The sequence below is a fragment of the Musca domestica genome, unplaced genomic scaffold, assembly GCF_030504385.1.
Source record: "Musca domestica strain aabys unplaced genomic scaffold, Musca_domestica.polishedcontigs.V.1.1 49, whole genome shotgun sequence".
Classification (NCBI taxonomy): domain Eukaryota; kingdom Metazoa; phylum Arthropoda; class Insecta; order Diptera; family Muscidae; genus Musca; species Musca domestica.
The window spans coordinates 3,147,824-3,160,402 of NW_026712344.1; the positions used below are offsets into that span (position 1 = coordinate 3,147,824).

The following is a 12,579-nucleotide window of genomic DNA, read 5'->3' on the forward strand; positions in this document are numbered from 1 at the left end:
AATTTTATTCACATTTAAATGCTGGAGTGCTCTAACGATAGCCACTTGTGGTTTTCCAGCCAAATAGAGGGAAATCACACCATCACGCTTGAATTCCATCACGAATAACTTTTTTTCTGGAAAATTCTCACCAAAATGCTTTTGTACGCTTTTAAACAATATAATGAGCTGTCACTGGAATAATGTTTCTGTCCGCCGAGTGGCTTAGAAATGACAACAGTCTTTGCAGTTTTTTCATCTCATCCTGTATTTACATTCAAAGATCTTAATCTTTAAAAATAGCAGCTATTACACAAAACATTTTCACTAGCGATCTGATCGGTTCAGATAAAAAAAAATGTGAAAGGAAACTTCAATGCCATATTGTACAGTGTTCCGAATCGGTATTTTTATTGATATTACGAATGTTAAGTTCATTTTACACTGAACTTGAATAAAATTGTCATTGATTGGCCCATTAAACAAATTTAATAATGAAAATGAAATGAAAAGATAGCTACCTTCAGTATCTTCCATTTTTAGGGGCGTAAATCATTTGGATTGGTCTAACTTAACTTACATTATTAAATTTAAAAAAAAAAATTAACAAATTATGATCAATATGAGGATATAATTTCATAACCCTCACAGTTTTTTGTTAATGCTATCGCATGTATTTATCGTTAACAAATTGGAAATAAGAAATCATAAATAGAGTTAAAACTTACAGCTAATTAACGAACAATTTTGATAGAATGTCTTATTTTGGGTACCTATGCATTGTTTTGTGAAATGATAAACTTTAAAAACAACAACAAATATATTAAAAAGTATAAATATTAATATTAAGTTATTGTAAAAATATGTTAGTATTTATTTACCTATAAGTAGCAAACAAATATAAATAATTGCAATAATTTGAAAATAAAGAAAGAGAAACAAACGAAATAATAAATGTAATGTTTGTAAAAACAATTAATAAAACTAGTTTCATTTATTTGTTGTGTTTCAGAACCTTTAATATAGTACAATATTGTACTATATTTTAAATTTTTTACTTGTATCCGAAAAACTACACCATTATTTACCCTTCACCTGGAAAAGGAGGTAACATTTCTAAAATCTTCGTAGTAGACCCTATAAAGGTGAGATAAATAAAAAACCTGCAACGAAGTCAAACGCCATAATTTTTACATTTTTTTTTAAATTTTATTGAATGAAAGCAAAAAATGTCGGAAATCGCATTAAATTTTAGAATAAGTTTAGATTTGTTCGAATTGGTCACCTTTAGCACGAATTATGGCCTTCAAACGGCCAATGAAACCGTCACAAGCAGCCCGAATGTTGCTCTGCGGTATTTTGGCTCATTCCCGGCGAAGCACTTGCTTGAGGTGATCGGCACTTAGGTATTTTTTAGTACCATCCTTGCTGTCCAAAATACTCCAGACACAATAGTCTACCGGTTTGGTATCCTGAGATTTTGGTGACCATTGTACGCTGGAAATGAAGCGAGGAACCTCATTTTGTAACCATTCTTGGGTGGCGCGTGCATAGTGCGTGCCCAAGGCTTTAATACACCCTCCAGAATATTTTCGCGATAATATTCGGCATTTATTCTGATGCCACGGTCAATTAATACGAGCGGAGAATGACCATCGGCTGTTATGGCAGCCCACACCATCACCATTGTCGGCGTTTGACTTCTGGTGGCCAACCGAAGGTGCAGATTTTCAGTTGATCTTCTTGGCAAGTAAACACGATCATTTTGTTTGTTTAAAAAATGCTGCACAACGAATGTTTTCTCATCGGAGAAAACCAAATACGGCAGTTCACCACTTTCGGTCAAGCGAAGCAACTCTTTAGCTCTTTTGAGTCTATTTTCTTTCTGTTGCGGTGAAAGTTCTTGCACTTTTTGGAAATCCAATGGCTTTATCCCGAGCTCATTTTTCAATATTTGCCGAATGGAATATTGCGATATGTTCAGCTCACGAGACATTTTTCGTCCACTGAGACACGGGTTTCGATCAAGTCGCTTCTTTACTTTTCGAACCATTTCTGCTGAGGTTGTTTTTTTCTTCCGTCTACTTCCTTGACGTCGAGCTACGCTATCAGTATCACGGTAACGAGCGATGGCACGAGACACAATAGATTTATTCACATTTAAATGATGGAGGGCTCTAGCGATATCCACTTGTGGTTTTCCAGCCAAATATCACACTATCACGCTTGAATTCCATAACAAATAACTTTTTTCTGGAAAATTCTTACCAAAATGCTTTTGTACGCTTGTAAACAATATAATGAGCTGGTACTGGAATAATTTTAACAGCTGTCGGACGAGTGGCTTAGAAATGACAGCAGCCTGGAGTTAGTTGCAGTTTTTTTATCTCACCATGTATATCTGGCACGTCGCAATGTTTTTTTTTATCAAATTTATTTAGGTCCGAAACGGAATGGGCAATATTGGCCCATTCCTTTGCAACCTACTTCATAGAGGGTCAACAATTTAAATAATCATAACAGAAGTCAAAATATATTTAAATAATGGAACATTGGTTGAGGGTATACATCTTTCGGCAAAACCCGCTTATACCTTTTAAAAACCCGCTTACCTTTTTTTGAAAATGGTCCTAGAAGAAACCCTATGTTGACTCACTTATGGGTTAAAATAATTCTCGAATTGTCGGAAAATAAAAAATGGGGGAACTTGCCTGTATCCTATATACATAGGTGTCTGTTCATTTTTGGCCCTACTTTCTTAGAAAGAAGACATAACTTCTTCAGATAGACCTGTCTCCTATCTGTGAAGGTCCTTTTCTGGATTAAATAACAACTATGCCTCAGTTTTTAACTTTATTCAGTAATTTTAATTAATAATAACTTTCTTTTATTTCTACATAACCAATTGTAGTCTTTTTTTGGAAAATGGAAAAAATGTTCTAAGTCCAATCTATGGCAGAATTAAGAAGATAACCTTTTGTGATTACATCGTATTTTCAGTACGTGTTTTCATAAATACATGGCATATACACAAATCCGATAAGAGAATCTGTTTTCTATTCAATAAAATTTTACAAGGTAAATTACAAAAAGTGCTAAGCTGTTCGTGTTCTATGAAAATGTGAAATTAAAACTCTTATTTTAAATGAAAATTTTATAAAAAATAATATTTTTCATTTCATATTTTCACAAAATCCAGCACGTGAATATTCTCCCTACGCTACCTTCTGAATTCTACCATGGTCCCATCATTAGAAAAAAATAATTCATTCAAATATCACAATGTTCAATAAAATAAATTAAATTTTAAATTAAAAAAAAAAATCAATTCGAAATTTTGTCTCAAACATAACTTATACGCCGATTGGAACAACGTTTACGACTTGAATTCGATTTAGCGCTGGCATATTGACCCAAACTGGTGCTGGCCGATTCAAAGGTCAATTGGGAATGTGTTCGATCCATGAAAATGGCACAATTCGGTAGGGCGTGGCAAAACCGACATAGTTGTTGTTTGAAAACCGCAGTCGTTAAAGTGTAGAGAATCGGATTTAAAGCTGAGTTAACGGGCAAGACTAAAACGGCCAACCAGGCGTACAGAGAGGGTGATATGGAGACTCCTGAAATTAGGACAATAAAGAAATTATTTTTCATTGCATATTCATATGGGAAAACTACATACCTGACAATGCCAATATTTTCACCACAATTACCGGTACCCAACAGGCACAGTCGGTGGTTATTATTATGGCAAATCTTAAAGAAAAAAATCAATTTTATATTATTTATTTTATATTTGTTCCGATCCACATTTACCTTGTTGCCACCATACTTTCTCGACCACTTAAAGTGCTACGCATTCCACCACCCGAAACCCGTATGGCTTGAAGCATTCTCAAATAGGAAATCAAAATGAAACACAATGAGAAGGTGTTAACGCATATAAATAGGACAGCAGAATACTCCCAACCCTGCAAAGAGAGAAGAGACATTTAAATGAAGCTAGAAGCATGTATAAAAAGTGCAGTGCAAATTACGCTTACCTTAGCGAAAGGATCATGTATAAGCAGTGATAGAGAAACACCATTGGTTCCATAAAAATGCGTTCCAAAATATTTCAAAGGAAATAAGGGAGCTGCTGCCAAAATAAAGGAAACACTCCACAGCGCCAGAAGACGTAAAATAATTCTGTAAAGAAACATTAAAAACGCAAATGTTTCAAACATAACTTATACCTCGATTGGAACAACGTTTACGACTCGAATTCGATTTAGCGCTGTCATATTGGCCCAAACTGGTGCTGGCCGATTAAAAAGAAGCAAGGAAACGAGGGGCGCCCAGGAAAATTCCATAAAATTCGTAATATGAAGCTGATTTTTTTTTAACGGGGAAATCCCTTAGATTATGAAAGCAGAGCTAAACAAGTAAACAAGCAGTAAGTTCGGCCGGGCTGGTCTTTGAATACCATCCACTATTTGAAACGAATTTTAAATTTTCAAAAAATAAAATCCGTTAAAAATTCTGTTAAAATCTTAAAAATACCGAATAAAGCCAAAGACGTGACCCTGCATAGGCAACTTTTGTCATAAGCCTATACGATATTTAAATATGAAACTTAAAAAAAAAAAAAAACAGTAAGGAAAAGTCAAACGTCGGGCGGGGCCGACTATATGATACCCTACACCACTATGCATATTTAGAAGAGCTCCCGTAACAAAAGAATTTATTTCAAGTAGATCATACCACCCATCAACATTTGGCTTCCGAGCAGTTATAGTTTGATATAGAGCGCATGATATCACTTGGAGGAGGATTATATTAAACGAATATACATCGGAGCCGCGTTGCACAAAATGAAAACGTACGTCATGAAATTCACCCCATTTGGGCTTACATTAGCCATTATTTGCACAATAAACCTGAAATCGGGTTAAGGATATGTATGGGAGCTGTATCCAAATCTTAGCCGTTCTCGATAAAATTTGGCAAAGGTATTTCCGATATCTGGTACCAAATATCAATGTGTCTAATGCATATCATGAATGTGAGGGACTTAAACGTGAAATCGGTAGCTATATCGGAACAGATTTTCTCCAAATTCGATGTACTTGCTTCTAGACAGAAGTCGGTCGGATGTACGGATGTAATTCAGGACTTTTTGACAGATATTGGCCATTTGATGTACAATTAACCCGAAATCGGTTGAAGATATATGTGGGACCTATATCCAAATCTAAACCTAAACTCCAAATCGGATGAAACATATATATATATATATATATATATATATATTTATATATGCATATATATATTTATATATACATATATATATATTTATATATACATATATATGAAAGCTATAGCTATATCTGAACCGATTTTCTCCGAATTTAATGTACTAGCTTCTAGACTGAATCGGATATGCCAAAATTCACGTCATTTGGACAGATATTGGTTATTTGGTGCACAATTAACCCGAAATCGGTTGAAGATATGTATGGGAGCTATATCTAAATCTGATCTGATTATCACCAATTCCAATAGGGTTCGTCCTTGGCCCAAACAAATATTGTTTGGAAAATGTCATCTCAATCGGATAATAAATGTGACCTGAATTTTGTTCACAAGAATACATGGACGAACATGCATCAATCGACTCAGAAAGTTATTCTATGGAGATCCTCAAATGCAACTATGGGTCTATGTGGTGAAGGGTATAAAAATCCGGTAAATAATGTAGCTAAAATCATCAAAATAGCGAATATCGGGAGGTACCCATATATTGGGGCTATACGAAGACCTGGACCTGCATAGACAATTTTCTGTCACAGGCTGTAGTACCTATTAGGAACTTCAAATACGAAATTTGAAACAACTATGATGAACTATGCTGTCGCTAAAATAATCAAAGTACCGCATACCCTAGGGTACCGTTATATGGGGGCTATGAGATATCGTGGACACCCATAGCCCATTTTCGAAATTGACCTGCCTGCAGACAAAAGACTGATATGTACAAAATTTTAGCTTCCTATCTTAATTCGTTTTGACTCTAGCGTGATTAAAACAGACGGACGGATGGATGGTCTTAAATTATTATTTCGATGAGTTACATACGGAATGGCGAACTTAACTTACCCTTCATAGTATTTATAGTGGAGGGTATAAAAAACCTTGGTTGTTTTTGAAAAATTTAACACTTTTCCGAATTCGCTGCAAATTTGGCTAAAATTTTACTTTCCAGTCTGAGTTATGGAAAATTTCCAGTCTGGGTTATGGATTTCAAAATCAAACCAAACCAAGAAGTGTTTCGGGTTCTTAGGCCAATGTTTTTCTAGGTCTTTTTATAGACTTGACTATAAACAAAAGATACACTAAATCGATTGGAAAATACGATAACGTAATAGGGTTGTAGTTGTTGTAGTCTTCTTACCTTTTTCGTCGATTATCCTTTGCCTGCAAAGGCCTTATAACCGACATCAAACGATCCCATGTTACCAGCGTCAACATGAGAGTGGATGACTGGCAGCTAAATGTATTCAGAAAGCCTAAAACCCAAATACCCAAATAAAGTATATCAAAGACAAAGAATATCCTTGTTATTAGACAAAAACCACTTACCTGCAAAAGCGCATAATCTACCGTGACGCCAGGACTCCTCGTGAACCAAATAGTTACCACGAAAACTGATGTCGGCGCAAGCAATTATGGCCAAGTAAATGCCCATGAGAAGATCACTGCCAGCCAAGTGCCGCAAATAGAGGGAATGTTCAACATTGCTTCTTGTCTTCTTGACAAAATAACGGCCCATCAGGACCAAGATGTTGCCCACAATGCCAATGATAGCCATGGCCCAGACACTGATAATAGGAATTGGTATAGAAATTAAATTGTTAGGAAAACTTTAAAGTACACCAACCTTCCTCTTAAAATTGAATTATCTAATAAATTATAGAAGCTACTAATACCATCACCATGGGGCTCACACACGCGTACATGTCGCGCCGCATGGCAGAGATGAAACCATGAAAAGTATCTGAAAAGAAATGTTCAATGGAAATGGGTTTTAGGTTGTCTGAGACACATGTTTTTTTTTTTGTTGCAGGAACTTACATGTATTCCAAATTAGTTAAATGCTTCAAAGTCCGATTATCCATTTTACGGAAATCATTGTCATTAAGAAAGAGTGATGTCAAATTTTCCAAGCAATCGAATGCATGAAGGTCGAATTTTCTTAGCCTATTGTCATTTAAATGCCTGAAAGATATAATACACTTTATTACAGGGTGAGATAAAAAAAAACTGCAACCAACTTCAGACTTCTGTCATTTCTAAGCCACTCGTCCGACAGCTGTTAAAATTATTCCAGTGACAGCACATTATATCGTTTACAAGCGTACAAAAGCTTTTTGGTGAGAATTTTCTAGAATAAAAGTTATTCGTGGTGAAATTCAGGCGTGATAGTGTGATTTCAAGGAAGTGGACGGAAGAAAACAGCAACATCAGCAGAAATGGTTCGAAAAGTAAAGAAGCGAGTTGGTCGAAACCCGCGTCGCAGTGGTCGAAAAATGGTGCGTGAGCTGAACATATCACTATATTCCATTCGGCAAATATTGAAAAATGAGCTCGGGGTAAAGCCATTGAAATTCCAAAATGTGCAATAACTTACACCGCAACAGAAAGAAAATAGACTCAAAAAAAACTAAAGAGTTGCTTTACTTGGTCGAAAGTGTTGAACTGCCGAATTTGGAGATTTTGGTTTTTTCCGATGAGCAGATTGTAAACAAACAAAATGATCGTGTTTACTTGCCAAAGAGGTTAGCTGCACCTTCGGTTGGCCATCAGGACTCAAGCGCCGGCCATGGTGATGGTGTAGGCCGCCATAACAGACAATAATCGCTCTCCGCTCGTATTAATCGACCGTGGCATCAGAATAAATGTCGAATATTATCGCGAAAATATTTTGGATGGTGTATTAAAGCCTTGGGCACGCAAACATTTTGGCCGCAAACCTTGGACATTCCAACAGGACTCAGCACCATCGCACTCAGCACACGCCACCCAAGAATGGTTACAAAATGGGGTTCCTCGCTTTATCTCCACTCGCACAATGGATCTCTGGATACCAATCCGTTTGACTATTGTGTCTGAAGTATTTTGGAAAGCAAGGTTGGCGCTAAAAAATACCAAAGTGCAAGCAAGCGCTTCGCGTTTGACTTTGTTGAAGGTTTGAGTGAAACCTAAAATATCAAATTATACTAGGTTCGGTATGAAATTGAGGTAGAAACTTTAAAATTGCCAAAAATTAAAACATACTATTAAATGGAAGCTGTACTTAAATGCCGATCGACAAATCCCATTTTCAATTCCAATAAGCAGTAAGTTTGGCGGAAAAATACTGCAAAAACGTAACAACAACGAATGTAGGGAGTTACCCCTTACATTGGGGATATCTGTAGTGGGATTCTCTATCTTTTTTTTTAGTTACCGACAAAAATCGGTAACTTTGAAACCCAAAATGTTGGTATAAAAAAGGAGTTCAAGTTGAAAACATTGGTATCTATCGGTTGGTCTTACCGACTGATTTGATTTCGTCGCTAATTTAACGAAAAATTTCATAAATTACGGAAATTATAAGCATTTTAATTTTACCGACTTTTGTCGGTAACTCAAAAAATGTGTTCGAGAATTTCACAACTGTACGAAGACATGGACTTGTATATTAAATGTCATATTTCATATGTCATATGCCATTACGATATTCAAATTTCCTGAATATCAGGAGGTACCGTTGTATGGGGGCTATACAAAGACGTGGACCTGCACAGACAATTTTCTGTCTTAGACTGTAGTAACTATTAGGAAATTTCAAACTATTTCGGTGAATATTGTGCCTAAAATTGCCAAAATACCGAATAGAGAGAGGTACTGATATATGGCGCCTATACGAAGATCTGGACCTGCATTGACTATTTTCTACCCTAGACTGTAGTTCCCATTACGAACTTTTAATACGAAATTTGAAAAGACTCTGGTGAATAATATCGCTAAAATTATCAAAATACGGAAAATAGGGAGGTACCGTTATATGGGGGCTACACGATATCGAATACCTATATAGACATTTCTCTTCCAGCGGATAAAGTGCTTAGTGTGGATTTTTAGATGATTCCATTGAAAAATGTGGCTAAATCATCAAAATAACGAATAAAGGGAGGTACTGTTTTATGGGGGATATACGATATCGTGGACCGATATATCCCATCTTCGAACTTGACCTGCCTGCAGACAAAAGCATATCTTTATTGGTTTTGACTCTAGCGTGAATTAAACAGATAGGCAGACGGAAATTATTATTATTTCGATGAGTTACAAACGGAATGGCGAACTTAATATACCCTCCATACTATGTATGGTGGATGGTATAGAAAACGTGGGAAATCTTGGCTCATTATCATATATTTGTTAAATGTATTATTATTTATTTAATGCAATAATAACTCACAATCCTTGTAGCAAATGCAGGGGACAAAAGATCTGTGCCTTTATTTCAGTCAGTTGATTTCCGGTTAGGAACCTAAGACAATAAACTAAAATTAAATTATTTTCAAAGAATTTTTTCTTCATTACACTTACAAATATCTAAGATTGGGAAATCGAAATGTATCCTTTTCAATGTGCGTTATGCGATTATCGACAAGGAAAAGAGTCTGAAGATTTATCAGTCTTGGAAACATCAACGGACTTAAAAAGTTTAGGTAATTGTTATTGAGATGCCTGCAAAGAAGTTTAGAAAAACAGATATTTGTTGAAATAGATTAATTAATTTTGTTTCGATATTTGTGTAACTTACAGAACTTTTAAATTGACCAGAGGTTCAAAAACTGTGGACGTTATTGTTGTTATTTGATTGTTGCGGAGATCTCTGCGATACGGAATTACAATTAGTAAAATATGTAAATGATTTTCGATGCCCGTACTTACAACTCTATTAACTCACCCAGGTTTTGAAAATCATTATCACCCAAGTTTTGTATGCGATTACCTGAGAGGATGCTAGAAATGGGAATATATTGTAAGTATCACAAGAGAGAGAGAGAAGGGCCTATACAGATTGTCGATAGTTAAAAGAAAAAAAGTTAAAGATTTATTGAGATATACTTACAGAGTATTTAAATGATTTCCCTCAGCAAAAAGATTTCCCGACAACCGTTCAATTCGATTTTCATCCAAGTATCTGCATAATTGAATTTGCATTTAAATTAAGTAATGTTAAACTAATTTCAAGTTGTACTCACAATGTTCTGACAGGAATGATGGAGAGTCTTTGGAATGCTTCAGAGGCCAATGTGGCAATGCCACAAAACTTTAATACTCTATACAAATATTTATAAAGAAAAATCATTATGAGTTTGAATTTCTCTATTGTCATGGTAGAATTAAGAAGGTAAAGTCATGCAATCATATGTTTACAATTTTTTTAAAATTATTCATTTGACAATATCTCATTGTCAAATTATTTATTTATAAATCCATTGTACTGCACCAATCAGAGATGGGAACCTGTTTCTATGTAGTGAAATTTGACAAGGTAAATTACAGAAAATGCAAAGATGGGAATGCTTATTTGAAATAACTATTCCTTCTTAATTTTACCATGGGTATTATTTTGTAATTTTTAAAAATAATTTATTTCGATTTTTTCTTTGATTCATTTAACTTTTTCATAATTTTGTTTTGAAATGTGTTTTTATTTGACATTGAAAAAAAGAAATCGTAAATATCTCATTCACTGCGAGCTGATATAGGATGTAGGAATACTTACAAAATTTCAGTCATTGGTAGATTTTCCATAAAGCTGCTACTGATATTTGGAAAGTTATTACCAGTTAAGTCGCTGTGTAGAAGAAAAGTGTAAAAGAAATTTGTAAAAATGAGAGGTAAAAACAATTCTTTATAACTTCCTATATCTAAATATTTCTCTCTACCAGAAACTTAAAATGAACATGGGATTTATGTTTTTGCATAAAATTGGATATGAATGTTCGATTTTATTGTCTTGATCTTTGCCCATACTAATATTGTTATATGTATTAGATGAAGTATGACAAGTAAAAAAGCAGTAAGTTCGGTCGGCCCTAAATTGGAATACTCTCCACCATTTGAAACTTATTTGGAAATTTTCAAAAAAAATAAAATTCGCTAAGAAATCTGTTAAAATCTTTAATATACCGAATATAGCCATTATATTGGGGTCTATACGAAGACGTGGGCCTGCATAGGCAACTTTTGTAATAAGTCATTAAAATATTCAAAAACGAAACTTAAAAAAAAGGTGAATAAAATCAAAAAATCATCAATCAAAATCATCAAAATATTGATTATATCGGGGCTATACGAAGACCTGAACCTGCATAGACAATTTTCAATCACATGCTGTAGTACCTATTAGAAACTTCAAATACGAAATTTCACACAATTTTCGTGAATATTGTACCTAAAATCGTCAAAATACCGAATGGGGAAGTACAGATTGAGATGAAAAAACTGCAATCAACTTCAGACTGCCGTCATTTCTAAGCCACTTGTCCGACAACTGTTACTATTACTCCAGTGACAGCTCATTATATTGTTTACAAGCGTACAAAAGCATTTTGGTGAGAATTTTCCAGAAAAAAAAAATTATTCGTGATAGAATTCAAGCCTATCACGCTTGTGATTTCTTTATATTTGGCTGGAAAACCACAAGTGGCTATCGTTAGAGCACTCGATCATTTAAATGTGAATAAATCTTTTTTGTCTCGTACCATCGCTCGTTACCGTGATACTGGTAGCGTAGCCCGACGTCAAGGAAGTGGACAGAAAAAAACAGCAACATCAGCAGAAATAGTTCGAAATGTAATAAAGCAATTTGATCGAAACCCGCGTCGCAGTGGCCGAAAAATGGCTCGTGAGCTGAACATATCGCAATATTCCAATCGGCAAATATTGAAAAATGAGCTCGGGGTAAAGCCATTGACATTCCAAAAAGTGCAAGAACTTACACAGCAACAGAAAGAAAATAGACTCAGAAGAGCTAAAGAGTTGATTCGCTTGGCCGAAAGTGATGAACTGCCGAATTTGGTTTTATCCGATGAGAAAACATTCCTTGTCCAGTAGTTTGTAAACAAACAAAATGGCCACCACAACTCAAGCGTCGACCATAGTGATGGTGTGGGCCGCCATAACAGCCGATGGTCGCTCTCCGCTCGTATTAATAGATCGTGGCATCAGAATAAATGCCGAATATTATCGCGAAAATATTCTGGAGGGTGTATTAAATCCTTGAGCCGCAGACCTTGGATATTCCAACAGGACTCAGCACCAACGCACTCAGCACGCGACATTCAAGAATGTTTGCAAAATGAGGATCATTTCCAGGGCACAATGGCCAAATGGCAGTATTTTGGAAAGCCAGGTTGGTAGCGCTTCGCCGGGAATGGGCAGCGTGTGACGGTTTCATTGGCCGTTTGAAGGCCATAATTCGTGCCAAAGGTGACCAATTCGAACAAATCTTAACTTATTCTAACATTTGGTGCTATTTCCGACATTTTTTTGCTT

The 12,579-nt window shown here is 35.4% G+C and overlaps 1 protein-coding gene across 1 annotated transcript in view; it reads right to left on the reverse strand.

The window, feature by feature from the left end:
• Nucleotides 1-2,788: 2,788 nt before the first annotated feature.
• LOC101893578 (relaxin receptor 2) overlaps nt 2,789-12,579 on the reverse strand; it is a 49,399-nt gene continuing 39,608 nt past the window's right edge. Inside the window, exons 5-19 of the mRNA XM_059127974.1 lie at nt 10,805-10,876; nt 10,278-10,355; nt 10,145-10,216; nt 9,964-10,035; nt 9,833-9,904; nt 9,616-9,756; nt 9,485-9,556; nt 7,093-7,236; nt 6,899-7,015; nt 6,601-6,839; nt 6,413-6,527; nt 4,023-4,167; nt 3,796-3,950; nt 3,662-3,735; nt 2,789-3,599 (exon numbers count right to left, since the gene is read on the reverse strand). Of these exons, the coding sequence (XP_058983957.1) occupies nt 3,322-3,599; nt 3,662-3,735; nt 3,796-3,950; nt 4,023-4,167; nt 6,413-6,527; nt 6,601-6,839; nt 6,899-7,015; nt 7,093-7,236; nt 9,485-9,556; nt 9,616-9,756; nt 9,833-9,904; nt 9,964-10,035; nt 10,145-10,216; nt 10,278-10,355; nt 10,805-10,876 (1,846 nt within the window). The 3' untranslated portion in view covers nt 2,789-3,321. The remainder of the gene's footprint in view (nt 3,600-3,661; nt 3,736-3,795; nt 3,951-4,022; nt 4,168-6,412; nt 6,528-6,600; nt 6,840-6,898; nt 7,016-7,092; nt 7,237-9,484; nt 9,557-9,615; nt 9,757-9,832; nt 9,905-9,963; nt 10,036-10,144; nt 10,217-10,277; nt 10,356-10,804; nt 10,877-12,579) is intronic.